This window comes from Panthera leo, chromosome C1 (genome assembly GCF_018350215.1).
Source record: "Panthera leo isolate Ple1 chromosome C1, P.leo_Ple1_pat1.1, whole genome shotgun sequence".
NCBI lineage: Eukaryota > Metazoa > Chordata > Mammalia > Carnivora > Felidae > Panthera > Panthera leo.
The window spans coordinates 4,326,341-4,340,191 of NC_056686.1; the positions used below are offsets into that span (position 1 = coordinate 4,326,341).

The 13,851-nt window shown below is 51.8% G+C and overlaps 1 protein-coding gene across 1 annotated transcript; it reads left to right on the plus strand.

Moving 5' to 3' along the window:
• The first annotated feature begins 5,564 nt into the window (after positions 1-5,564).
• Positions 5,565-13,456, plus strand: PHF13 (PHD finger protein 13). Its single transcript, XM_042952396.1, has 4 exons — positions 5,565-5,935; positions 8,342-8,443; positions 9,712-10,246; positions 10,765-13,456. Exons 1-4 carry the CDS (start codon positions 5,897-5,899, stop codon positions 10,989-10,991), a joined length of 903 nt encoding a protein of 300 aa, XP_042808330.1. The 5' UTR covers positions 5,565-5,896; the 3' UTR covers positions 10,992-13,456.
• The last annotated feature ends 395 nt before the right edge of the window (positions 13,457-13,851 follow it).

The window sequence follows — 13,851 nt, forward strand, 5'->3', positions numbered from 1 at the left end:
CGGCAGCATTCCTGGGCCCAGGAGCCCGGCCAATAGCTTACTTGCACAGACTTTGTGACAAGAGAGTCTGAGTAGCCAGGAAGTGGGATGTTTGTAGGGAAAAGTACTACACTCCCTCTGGGTCAGAACTTGTCCACCTTGCAGAAAGCAAATCTTTCATAAATCAAATAATGTTGCTCTGGTGAAGGACGGAGTCCAGTTTTGTGTACTTAAACAAATCAGCCTTACTGTGAAGTCCTGAAGAAATAATGATGCATATATTTATTGGAATAAGATATTCGTGCTACAGTGTCGAGCAAAAAATCCGATTACCCGTAGTATGGCCCAATTTGTTGTCTGTGTTCATATGCCCACAAAGCAATTGTGAAGGCAACATATTCTGAGTTGGCGAGGTTTCGTTGTTTGTGCTTGCCTGTGTTTTTCTCTTTCTGTACTAGATAGACATACTCTGTTTGGTGAGATAATAGTTGAAAATACAACTAAGAATTCAGTTCTTGAGAAAAAAGGTGTATTATTAATATCCTGGACCTAAAAGGGGAGCATTCGAAGCCATGTGTACATATCTAAGGCAACATAGGAATGTGGTTAGAAAATAAAGGAACAGATTTAGACCCATCAGCTGTGTTTGGAAATTTGAATCACCCACTAACCCAGGCATGCTATCTAGTTCCTTTTCTCACTCATCTGATCAACCATAAGAGTTCAAGATGGGGCGGGGGGGGGGGGCACCTGGGTGGTTCAGTTGGTTAATAGACTCTGTTTTGGCTCAGGTCATGATCCCAAGGTTGTGGGATGGAGCCCCGTGTTGGGCTCCACGCTGAGTGTGGAAACTGCTTAACAATCTCTTTCTGCCCCTCTCCCCTGCTGGCTCTCTTGAAATTAATTTTTTTAAATGTTTATTTATTATTATTATTTTTAATGTTTATTTATTTTTGAGACAGAGAGAGATAGAGCATGAATGGGGGAGGGTCAGAGAGAGAGGGAGACACAGAATCGGAAGCAGGCTCCAGGCTCTGAGCTGTCAGCACAGAGCCCGACGCGGGGCTCGAACTCACGGACCGTGAGATCATGACCTGAGCCGAAGTTGGACGCTTAGCCGACTGAGTCACCCAGGCGCCCAATGTTTATTTATTATCGAGAGACAGAGCATGAGCATGGGAGGTGCAGACAGAGGAGACACAGAATCCGAAGCAGGCTCCAGGCTCTGAGCTGTCAGCACAGAGCCCGACATGGGGCTCGAACTCACAAACTGGGAGACCATGACCTGAGGCAAAGTCAGATGCTTAACCGACTGAGCCACCCAGGGGCCCCTCTCTCAAAATTAATATATATAAAAAAAAGTTCAAGATGGGAAAGTGAGAAATTCATTCACTTAACTATGACAATATATGATCGAGCCAGCAAATTCTTCCAATGTCATTCCACATCTGGGCACGGTAGAAACACTAGTGTTCAGTGAGAAAGGTGTTAACGCTAGTCAACAACCCATAGTTTGGGGGGAAATGTTTGTATGTAAAGATTAAACTTCTGGGGGGAGGCTACTGAGGCAGGGGACACAGAAAAAAAAATTAAATTTCAACCATGGAAGTTTTTAAAATTTACCTCTTCCAATATCATGAAAATGGTCTTTGTCTGAGAAAGTAATGTGATTTAACAAATAATGGTACCATTTCATTTCTAAAAGTTTAAACTATGCAATTTTGATATTTAAATTCTACTTTCAGGCAGACGGGACAAGAGGTCATGGAGATCATTTTATAAAAGCCGGTTATCCTGGGTTTTTTTTTCCTTCGAGAACATTTAGAAGCACATACTTACACATTTATACCATTAAAAAGAGAGTATGCCTTTTCTCCTATTGTACACCCAATTCTGATTCTGAACTGATTCTGAACCATCTCAAGTGTGATTTGTAATGAACTTACTAAACTTTCCTTTAAGGAACGCTATAATCTTCTCTATTTATTAAGTATGTTATTATAAGTAGATGAGATACAGTAGGTAAACACGTTTATTTTTATTATTAGTTTTTTAATGTTTATTTTTGAGAGAGAGAGAGCTCGAGAGCGGATGCCTATGAGTTGGGGAGGGGTAAGAGAGAGAGGGAGACACAGAATCTGAAGCAGGCTCCAGGCTCTGAGCTGTCAGCACAGAGCCCCACACGGGGCTCAAACTCACGAAACCTGAGATCATGACCTGAGCTGAAGTCAGAGGCTTAGCCAACTGAGCCACCCAGGTGCCCCTGTAGCCAAAAACTTACGAACAATATCCAGCACAGTGTTAGCTATGAATCCTTGTATGAGAAGTTCATTTGACTTATTTGTGCATAAGTTATTTCCCTCGCTATATAAAGAGGTGACAATACATGGTATAAAAACTATTTATTAATGACTTAAGATTATTCACATGTATATATTCATACAGTGATCAAGGTACTAAAAGTTAAAAACAAGATGATTTTGAGGAAGTTTTACTTTTTTTTTGGTCTCTTGGAGATGGAAGTCAGAAAAATCAGAAAACAGGATGGGAAAGATCCACACGAATTCCTAAGAATATTCTATTAAAGCTGAACCACCAAAAAGTCATTCTGGGAGAAAGAAACCTCTGGTTATGTTCATACCCACACTCAGGTACTGAGTTATAATGGTAGGCAGAAAGCTTTCCAGAATGTTCCCTAATGAATGTGGTATAGCCGTGAGATTTAGAAAGGTGAAGCTATATTTGGTAACCCAATTAAAATAACTACATTCTCAAGTTACTTACTGGGAAACTATGGTATTCTTAGTATTTTAAAACTTGTCACAACCTGTGCTAGCGTTGGCTTTTTTCTTCCTCTTTTCCAAATAACTGTAATAATCAGCAGGTATAATAATAATATTTTTTTTTCCCTAAAGGCAGAAAACAAGGAATCACAGCCTCCAAGTATCTGGCTACTGTGGCTAATCCTTGAATTCCAAATTAATCCTTGAATTCCAAATTTGTCCCCTGGAGCCCAGGAATAGTACCAGGACACCTGAGAAATAAACTAGACAAACCAACTACATTACTTCAATGTTTGTGCTTGCCTATATTTTCTGCCTTTTTGTACTAAATACACATAATCTGTGTATTGATGAGATCATGCAAGTGCATATTATGCTACTGACTTTGGGTCAATTATTGGTATTATAATCCTTCCTTGAGTCTAGGGAAGGGACGGTAAATATTCATGTCTAAACCTCCTCCAGAGGGCCAAACTTTTAAGAGGAATCAAAGGAAGGAGACCAAGAAGACCCTCCAGGAAGTTATTGGGAGTGGCAGGCGGGGAAACAAGCAGACATCAAAAAGTACTGGTCATATCTGTGTACCAAGAACTGCTGTTTGTTAATAAGTTATTCAAGAAGTATCTATCGAACACCTATTCTGAGCAAGAATGATCCCTGTTACATGACACAATTCAGGTTTGGAATTTTCTTTCCTTAATGTGTCTGAGTGATTCCATTCAATATAGATCCCTGAATTCTAGGCTTTTGTCATCAAGTCCATTATTATTACCAACAAGTTCTTCACTTCAATTTCTTAATAGGAGAAGGATTTAATTAACATTTACTCTATGAATTTACTATGGGAATAATTAGCAGTTAAAAAAATTCCCTTTTCATTTACTTGGACTTCACCTCCAATTAATACTCTTTTTGGCATTTACACTTTTAAACCAACAAAAGAATTAATATCCCTTCCTGGCCCTTTTTAAAATTTTTTAGGTGTTTATTCACATTTGAGAGAGAGAGAGTGGGGAGGGACAGAAAGCAAGGGAGACAGAGAATCCCAGGCAGGCTCCATGCTGTCAGTGCACAGCCCCATGCAGGGCTCCAACTAAAAATGGTGAGATGGTGACCCGAGCGGAAATCAAGAGTCAGACTGAGCCACCCAGGAGCCCCGGTCTTTTCTTATTCAGGCAAAACAGGTTGCTGCTGGTAATCTGACCCTGGGCAACACTGGCTAACCTCAGGACATTTGCTCTGGCCATAGTGATCAGTTAGCATTCTAAATCCTGCTAAATCACCTGAATGTGACAACTGGGTAAGAAGCTGTTGATGATGTTTCCACAGGCCAAGTTCAATGTCTGTTTTTAATCTAACTTTCTAGATCACCTCATTTTGTTATCGCCGCTGTGGCTCTCTCCAATCCGGGAAGACATTGCTGAAATTACATTAAAAAATAACAGCAAAAAGAGTAAACTATCATTTTTTGAGAAAGGAACTGTGATAACAATTTTAGAATTTAGGAAACTGTGGTTCAGAAAAGCATTTCTAAGACAAACCCCGATCCTTTAACTACTAGTTTCCTTCGGAATTATTTTAACAATCTCAATAGTGATAGTCAACCAACATAGCATTCACTCCCTCAGAAATAACCTCCAAGAGATTCTTCCAATCATCTTTTTCGATTTAGTGAGTCCAGGAGTCGTTTTTGTGATTCAAATTAAAAATTTTATGTCACTCCTCTTTAGCACAGTTCCTTTGTCTTCGAAGCTACCAAACATGTTACTGAATCATCTATAGGCTTTTTTCTTTTAAATGCTTATCAAAAATGTTCAAGAACGATCAGGCCTCCTCTGGTAATTTTATCAGAGCGGTTAATTTTCAACTAAGTGTTCAGAGTCAATCAACCTTCAACATATAAAGTTGCAAAATACTCAACGGTCCAGCGTTTAAACACCGCAAACTTCTCAATTAAATATCAATAAAATCAATGTCAATACCAAACATCTTTACTAGGTTTCTCCCTCACCCACTGTTGTAATCCTGTGAGAATATATTCAGAAGATAATGCCATTAAAGTAAGAAAGCAGGGGCAGTCCCAAGATGAGGCAGAGAGGAAAAAAGAAAAAAAAAAATCTAACTTAAGGCTAACATCTTCCAAAACATCGATGATGCCAGCACAGTTTCTAAAAACGCAGTAACTCGGCACCCCAAAGTGGATCCTACAGACACCAGGAGGTCCTCGGTCCCGCCGCCCCAGGACCCGTGGGACAGGAGGAGTGGGCCAGAATACCCCCACCGCGAAAACAAGTTCGCACCGCCGACCCGAGCCCAGGGGCGGCCGCGACGTCAGCGCCCGTCGCCCCCGCCGCCCCCAGTCCCGCCCGGGCCGCGGGGACCACGGTCCCACAAAGGGGCCCGAACCCCAAGTCCAAAAGGAGACGCCAGTCGCCGCCCCCGCCCTCCTGGTCCAAAGCCGTCAGCCCCGCCCCCACCCGCCGAGGCGACCCCCGCCCCCGCGGAGACCGCGGCGCTACCGCTCGCGCCGCCCCTCCCCCACCGCCGAGCCGGAGCAAGCCTCCGCACCTCCCCCGCTCCGGCAGCCTCAGGTCCCGGAGACACCGCCCCCAGAAACCGGGCAGTCGCCGCGGAGCTCTATGGGGGTTGTAGTCAGCGAGGAGGCCTTTGTGCGCCTTAGAGGCCGAGCTGGGACCACTACTCCCACAATGCCCCGCGCCCGCCCCCGCGCCTTTGGCTTCCCGTCGCCCACAGACTACATCTCCCGACAGCCCTCGCGGCTCTCCCGCCCTCCCTCCCGAGACACGAGCCGAACTGGGCGTCAGGTCGGGGAGCGGGTCGGGTTCCCGCTCGCCGCCGCCACCGCCCCCCGCAGCGACTCTCCCGCCTCTCCCGCCGCGCCGGCCGCAGGAGCTGCATCGCCAACTCTGCTCGGCCGTGGAGCCGCCGGCCCGGGAGCACAGAGCCCGGGACGCAACACGCCGAACCCCTCATCACCTCCAGCCGGGGCGACCCCTCCCGGGTCCGCCCTCGTTCTGCGCTGCCGCCGGAGCCCCCAGCCCTGAGCGGCTCCGCGGCCCGGCGCCCGCATCCCGGCCCCTGCACTCCCGTAGCCGCCGCCCCCCACCCTGAACATGGACTCCGACTCTTGCGCCGCCGCCTTCCACCCGGAGGTGAGTGAGGGCTGCGTCCGGATCGCCCCTGACCACCCCCACTCCTGTCCTGGCGCTCCCCGCAGCCGGACCCCCGCCGGCCCAGCGCCGCCCTCCCCTCCCCCGGCCTTCCCTCGTCGCCCCCTTGGGCGCTCAACCCCGCCCCCCACTCGGGCCCGCGCCCGGTCCTCCCAGCCGGCCCTCGCCTCGGCGTCCCTCCCGCGGGCGTCCGCGTCTTCCCGGCGCCCGCTTCCCTCGGGTCGCCGCGCCCACCCCTCCCCGGCCTCGCGTAGCCCCGGGACCTGTCTGCGCCCCCGGCCCCTCCCCGCCGGCTTGGCTTACTCCTTCCCCGCCCCCGGGGACTCGGTCCCAGCCGCCGCCTCGCGTTCCCGCTTCTCGGACGAGCCCCTCCCCCCCCTCCCGGAGGGGCTCGCGGTCCCCCTCGGACCGGGACTCCGCTCCGCGCGCCCCCGCCTGCTCCCTTAATCCCCAGGGCCCGGTAGTCCGCGCCCCGCCCCCTGACTCCCGCGCGGCCCCCGCCCCCTCCGGCTCCGGGGGCCTACTCCTGCCGGGTCCCCACCCCCGCAAACACCCGAATCGAGCCCCCCACCCTCCGCGCGCTCTCCTCCCCCTCCGGGGCCCCCGCCCCCCGGCCGCGGGCTCTCTCGCCCCGCCCCGGCTCCCCCTCCTTCCGGGGATCGGCCCTCGGTTCTCCCGGGCGGCCCCTCCGGCGCCCCCGCCTCGGTCCCCTCTCGCTCCCGAGGTCCGCCGGGCTCGGGTGCGGGTCCCAGCTCGAGCGGGTGGGGGAGGCGGCGCCGGGCGCGTTGGCTCGTCGCGCTGCCGCCTTGGGGGTTCGCGGGGCCCACCAGCCCCGGACCCCGAATCCCGCCCGGCCTCCCGCGCCCCCTCCCCCGCGGGATGGGCCCCGCACCTTCCGGGGCCGAGTGTCGGCGGGGGGCGGCTTCCGCGGAGGGCGGGGAGGGGGCCGCACCGCCATCTGCTTTTCCTAAAGGCGGCGGGGCGGCGAGGCGGGCGGGCGCGGTGGGGGCGGCGCGGGTCCCTCCGCCCCGGGCCCGAGGGCGCCGCCGCCTTGCGCTCCGCGTCTAGGCCCCTGACCCACTTTTGCGCGTTCCCCGCCGAAATAAAAGTTCGCCCCGAGAGTTTGAGGGCCGAGGGCCGCGGCCCTCCCACCGTGGCCGGAGCGCGGGCGGTCAGTGCTTCCCGGGGATGGGGGCAGGGTCTCTGCGCTGCAGGAAATGCCGGGTACCTCTCTGAGGCCGGTGCTCCGCCGACCTGCGCGCCCCTCGGGTCCCAGCGGCGGGGGGGGGGGGGGGGGGGGCCGAGGGGGAGGAGGGGGTCTGCTAGAACCAAGTTGGAAAAATAAGCGGAGCCTTCGGAAGGAAACCTGCGGGCGGCGCGCCGGTGCCGCGCCGCTTTCTGGGCCCTCCGTCCTGGGGAGGGGCTGGGCTGGGTCCAGGAACCCACCCCCCAGCTTCCTGTCCCGCTTTCACCCTAGCAGGGTAGGGGGTCCCTGGGTTCTGGAAATGGGAGCTGAGCACGTAAGGATGGGGTTGGGATGGGTGCTTAAATGCCTGAAGGAAATCTTGGTAAATAAGCTAGCCGAATAAACCAAAATAAAGGAGAGTTGTTTTGCTTTTTAGCAAATAAGGGTTTTCTTCCCGAGCTGCTCTTTTTCGGGGAGAAAACCCCTTCTTGTTAAGGACGTTTCTAGATTGAATGGAGACAGGACACACAAGCCAAAATCCTCTAGTATTTCATCCAGTATTTCTTCTCCCTGCAAGTTAAGCCTAGCAAGAACGTTCCTGGTTTAATTTCTGAGTCGGGGAGCATTTGGGTGCTGGCCCCCTGGACGCTGGGTGTTGCAGCAGCGGAGGGCCGAGCGGAAGTGGCCTCTCCTGGAGGAGAGCGCCCAGGAGGAGGAGGAGTTCCTCCCTGGCTGGGGAGGGGTCAGACCTGAGTTGAGTTCTGAAGGGTAAGAAGTAGTTGACTTTGAAATCACTTAAAAATATTTGGATTACAGCTGCAGCTGGAGTTTATTTTCAAAATGGAAAATCTGTAGCAAAAACACAATTATTAGAGCTCCTGATAGGCCTGCAGACAGTGATAATGTTGGAAAATGCCACAGGAGCACAAGAAATAGATTCTTGTGCGTGTTGTTATCTGCCCACCAGTGCCCCAGTGTTTGCCCTTGGCAAAACACCACAATACCCTTCTTTCAGTCTCCTGAGTACAGTGCTATTTCTCGGACCCAAACCTACCTTATCTTGTTTCTGGAGCGTTTGTAAATCTAGCCGTGTATTTTCAAGTGGTTGACAAGAACATCTCCAGCTGGCTTAGTTTTGTTTCTGTGGTTCCATCTCCAAGTGCCTACTTTCAAACACACCCCGTTTTCTCGCCTGCTAACAGGAGTGCTCCCCCAGTTACAAGAGGCGCAGGACTGTGGAGGATTTCAACAAATTCTGCACCTTTGTCTTGGCCTATGCTGGCTACATTCCTTATCCGAAGGAGGTAATCTTCAGGGCCACCCTTCTTGCTGGCAGTGAAGCCAGTGGCAGGGTGGGGGTCTGGAACGGGTGGGGTGGGGGGACTTCAGACGGCTGTCAGGTAGAAGTCTTTCTAGGAAACTTAGACCTGTCTGGGAGGTGGTTTCTAAAACTCGGATAGAAAACATAGGCTTGTCTAGAAATGATTTAATGAACTTTAAGCGTTCGCTTGCAAATAACATGTTTCACGTCCGCCCGCTCTGAATGTCCGGTGCGGATGCAGTGCCTACAGTGGCCGAGCGGCATTCTTGGTCTTTATGATCTATGAGACAGGTGCTGTTATTTGTCCCCATTTTAAAGACGAAGACGCTGGGGCACTCCTCGCCCTGGGTTCCAGGCTAATTACAGTGGCAGAGCCTGGGGTTCAGCCGGACGGTTAGGCCCGGTCTACACTGTTCTTCTGGTGAGCAGCTCTCCACTTGCTTTGCACGCCATGTTACAGTGTCTTCAGGGACTTGTGGCCCAAATCCCCTGTGTTTTAAGGGATTTCTTTTCTCCTTGCTAAGTAACTAACGGGCAGGACTGAGGACCACCATGGTCATGGTGTTCAGGTTTGTATTAGACAGGTCTCAAAAGAAAGGAAAGTTTATTAAGAGGTCAGAGTCCAGCATTGGCTTATCGTTTCTGTTTGCCGTGGACGTGGATAAGTGTGTCTTTTGTACCACGCAGAATGTTGCCACTGTTTGTAAATAAAATGCTTGACTGGTCTGAAGGAACCACAGAGATTAGCTCATGGCTTTGGGGCCATGATTACCTACTTTGATTTTGCAGTATTTGGGGGGATGTCTCCAGTTTTGAAGAAGAGTGTCAGGAAACTCCCAAAACTAATTTAAATTCGCTTAATTAAAAAAAAAAAATACACCCCTTGGGAGCACAAACAGACAGGAGATATTACAATCGGGGAGAGATAAGGGGGTTTGAGAGGGTGTCCTTGGCACTTTTCTAGATACTTACTGGACATCGAATGAGTTCCTGGCTCTGGTCCAGGGGCTGAGGGTTCAGCAAGAGGAGGTTTTCCTCCTCGGGGGTTAACGTTCTATCTGGAAGGTCACGGTAGAGTGCTCATGACACCATTCCTAAAGAGTACTGCCTGTGAGAGCCGAGAAGGCCACGGTTCTGATAGCTCTGGTCTGTGGGCCTGACCTGGCTGCGACACTGTGCCTGTGGCTAGCTCTTGTTGCCGGGGACCGGCCGAAACACTCGGACCCCACGCCTGTGCTTCTGTCCTTTCAGGAGCTCCCTTTGAGGAGCAGCCCCAGCCCTGCCAACAGCACCGCTGGTACCATCGACAGTGACGGCTGGGACGCTGGTTTCACCGACATGGCGTCCGCGGTACCCTTGCCGGTCTCTGACCGCTGCTTTGGCCACCTGCAGCCGAGCCTCCTGCAGCGAGCCAAGCCCAGTAACTTCTTGCTGGACAGAAAGAAAACGGACAAGCTGAAGAAGAAGAAGAAGAGGAAGCGGAGGGACAGTGATGTGCCTGTGAAGGAGGGGTACATGGGGAGCTTGCTGAAGCTGGAAGCCGCTGACCCATATGTAGAGACCCCCACAAGTCCCGCCCTGCAGGATATCCCCCAGGCTCCCGGCGACCCCTGCTCGGGCTGGGACTCTGACACTCCTTCCAGTGGATCTTGTGTCACGGTGTCACCCGATCAGGTCAAAGAAATAAAGACTGAAGGCAAACGGACTATTGTCCGGCAGGGAAAGCAGGTGGTGTTCCGGGACGAGGACAGCACCGGCAATGACGAGGACATAATGGTGGATTCGGGTGAGTGGTCCCCGGAGGAGTGCCACGCGAGTGGCTGGTGGTCCGAAGAGCAGGGGATGGAGGCAGGAGTTTTGGAACGGTCCCTTCCTGGCAGTGTGACAGCAGAGTGTGCCCCGCCATCTCTAGGGAGGAAGGGAGAAGAAGGTGGACACTGAGATGTTTAGGAAGTGGTGGGGGAGGGGGTGATGGCGGCTGGAGACAGCGGAGATTCCAGCACAGGCCTCCAAATACAAAAACAATCTAGCTTCTAAGTCCACCTCTCGTGGTTAATTCCCGGTGCCACACATTTCAGTGGCTTCGTTCACGCATTTGCTCCGCTTCCAGAGAGGGGAGCACTGCCTAGGGCCCTGCCGGTCTGATAGCCCTGCCCTTAGTGCAAGTTGAAGTCCGTGCATTTGGTGAACGTCAGGCTTGACTGCACTCAGCTGCCTGGACCCACTGGAGGAGCGGGTGGGATGGGGAGGGGTCGCAGGAAGGTTCTTCCCCTCCCCTTACATGTGTCTCCCTCCCCTTTTCAGATGACGACTCCTGGGACCTCGTCACCTGCTTCTGCATGAAACCGTTCGCCGGCCGCCCTATGATTGAGTGTAATGAGTGCCACACCTGGATTCACCTGTCCTGTGCGAAAATCCGGAAATCCAATGTTCCGGAAGTGTTTGTCTGCCAGAAGTGCCGGGACTCCAAGTTCGACATCCGCCGCTCCAACCGTTCTCGGATGGGCTCACGGAAACTGTTTCTGGACTGACTGTCGGTGCGCGAGGAGACCACGGGCGAGGAATCGGAAGGGACGATGGGCTTTTTGGCCCGTCTCTTAGTTGAGCACAGAACTCTCAGCTCTGGTGCGGGCAGACCCCTGCCATTCAGGTGCCTAAGCAAAAGGACAGGCTGTCCAAGGTGTACCCTGTATATAGCCAGTGACTGAATAAAATCCTCGTTGGCCAAAGCTGCTGCCAGAGCCGTGTTCTCTGCAGTGGAGGTGGACTCAACACTCAAGTACAGTGGGTTTGGTTCAGCTGAAAAGGAGGGTACGTGGTAGTGGCGAACCCTTGCCGTCATTTTGTTAACAAGCTCCCTCCGTTGGGAACGGGTGCGAGCTGTTACCCGCTTCCGCTGTCTCGGGAGAGGAGATGTTCGGTTTCCCGGGCCTGTTAGTGAACAGCCATACGTGTAAGCTTTCTCTCGAGTGTAAGTCTTTGACCATAAGTGTCTGTACAGCAACCATCAAGCTGCCCCAACCTTCGTGGTCTGCCCTCTCTCCCTGCTGTGGTTGCTGCTGTCGTCCCCCCCCCCCCCCCACTGCTGGCTGCCAGCTAGAGTCCTCTGGTCTTGCTCTGGGAGGAGCCCTGGGGCGGGGGCCAGCTAACGATCCCTAGGTTTCCTTCTGTTTGTTAAAAGGGACAGTATGTGGCCACTTCTCGGTGGAAAAGGGGTTGGTTGGGGGGGTTGAGGTGGCCCGTGTTCATAACTCAGTTTCCTGTTTTGCACGATGTAAAAAAACCTGTCTTTTTGCACGATATAGCCAAAAGTATTGGCAGTTTTCTGCCTGGGTGCCCTTTTCGGTTGGTGGATGAGGTCCTGGGGTGCCCGGCAAGCTGTTCTCCGGCGAGAGGGCCCTTGGATTCGGTCCTCCTCTTTCCCTCACCTTACTCCAGTAGCAGCAGGAAGGTTAGGCAGTCACTGGGGAATGGTGTTCCTCTACATAACGAGGTAAGGAAAACTTGAGGGGAGGCCTCTCCTGTGGTTGATTCTCAGTATGCTCTCGCACAGGCTGGCCCGCTGGTTTCACGGGGCAAGGTTAGGATTTGAAGCCTTTTTTTTTTTTTTTTTTTTTTTGGTTTGAATTGGTGTGTGAGTGATAGGGTAACATTGGTCTCCAGGAATATACCATCGGACGGTGCAGACTTCCTTAGATCTGAACCAGGACCCTGGACTGGGGAAACTCCTGTGCAGGCCAGCTCTGGAGAAGCCAGGGAGTTTGCGCCTGCAGCTCCACAGGGCTCTGCTCAAGGGCAGGGGACACTGGTGGCTCTGGGGCCTGGAGGGAGAGGAAGGCTTCCGCTTTCTCCGAAGTTGACCGTGCTCTTGAGCAGTTCAAACACTCTTCTCAAAAATGTTTTTTTCTGTAAATGGATGGGTGTGTTTTCATACACATTGTTTCTTGTGAAGCATGAAAAGGGAAGGATGCCCGACTTGGTGGGTCATACTTACATTTACAGTGGGGGTGGACCCCCCCAGTCTCTCTGTGGGGGGGGGGGGGGTTGTCTCTGTGTGGCACCCTTGTGTGGGGCCACCACGATCGGGGACTCTATTTGTATTCTCTCCCTTAGGCACAGTGGGGGGAGGTTGAACTCGAATTGGCTAATCAGAGCCCATTTTCTGTGCTAGTATCTTTCATGCTTCACCAGCCAACTGCCTTTTGTTTTGTTTTGTATTCTGTTGCGCATATTAACACAGAAATAGAAATAGTTTCTGAAACCTAGTTTATTGTGAAGATCCCCAAGGGGGAAGTTCTGCTGTAGAGAAAAATAGTGAGAAGCAGGCTTAGAACCAGCCTTCTCCCCAGACAGCTGTCTGGCTCTGATGAGGGCAAACGTCCAGGAAAAGTCGGAGAGGAATTTGCCAAAGATCTGCCCCATGACATTGCCTGTCCAGTGTCTTCACCATGAGAATAGCCAAAGTTCCAAAGTGTTTTTTTTTTCTTTTTTTTAAAACTCCACAAAGTTTTAAAAGTGCATTTAAGAATACGTGTGATTTTACAGTGGGACTACCAGCCTGGGCGATTGCTGTGTTGCTTTTAGAAGGTTCAATGCCTGGTGACGCCTCTGGAAGGTACTTAATACTCATTTTGATCTGTTTCCTTCATTTCCTTTTTGTTCTTTTAACAGATCGATCTATCCCTGTGGGTGGTGTCTAGGAAGTCAAGACACCTTGGTTTTTGTGTTAGATTGAGCTGGGCAGCTGCAATCAGCTTTATGCAAATTAGGCATGGCCCATCTAGGGGCTCCTGGTTGGTGGCTGATAAAGGGAGGGGAGGGAAAGATGTCACCCCAAAAGTAAGCCCCTCGCGTTGGCATTGGCCAGGCCAGACACTTAACATCGTTTACATGGTTCTGTGTAATTATAAAGTTTATGTGTATAAAGCGAAGCTGTTTCTGTGAAACTGTATATTTTGTAAATAAATATATTGCTACTTTGAGGTTCCTGACTAGCTTCAGGTGTTTGTTTTCTGTGCTGAAGGGCGTAGCTGTGGCTGCCCCCCCCTCCCCCACGATGATCACACAGAGACTTGGGGAGGTGAAGCCTGAGTTTGGTTTGGCAGGATGAAAAGTGCCCACAACGCTTCATACACCTCTCTAGTAAATTCTCCAGAAACAAACCGCAGTATGAATAGCTTTCACCGTTTCATCACACTGTGTGCATCAGCCTGAATCCCCGTGAGTGGCTACCTGCTTTGTAAAAACTGCAGCCTCCCGTGAGGTTCTGCAAGTGGGTTTGCAGTCTCCCAGGGGTGCTCATCCTGTCCCTTTACGCTCTGGGGTCCCCATAGCCTGCTCCTTCTGTCCGCTGTGTCTGCCTACCTCTAACAGACCCAACTGGTGGTCAAC

Bases quoted from the DNA above. Each gene is read 5' to 3' on its own strand.
- PHF13 (XM_042952396.1), top strand. From the start codon at position 5,897: ATGGACTCCGACTCTTGCGCCGCCGCCTTCCACCCGGAG. The intron at 5,936-8,341 runs GTGAGTGAGGGC...GCCTGCTAACAG, and splicing joins CCGCCGCCTTCCACCCGGAG to GAGTGCTCCCCCAGTTACAA. The intron at 10,247-10,764 runs GTGAGTGGTCCC...TCCCCTTTTCAG, and splicing joins GGACATAATGGTGGATTCGG to ATGACGACTCCTGGGACCTC.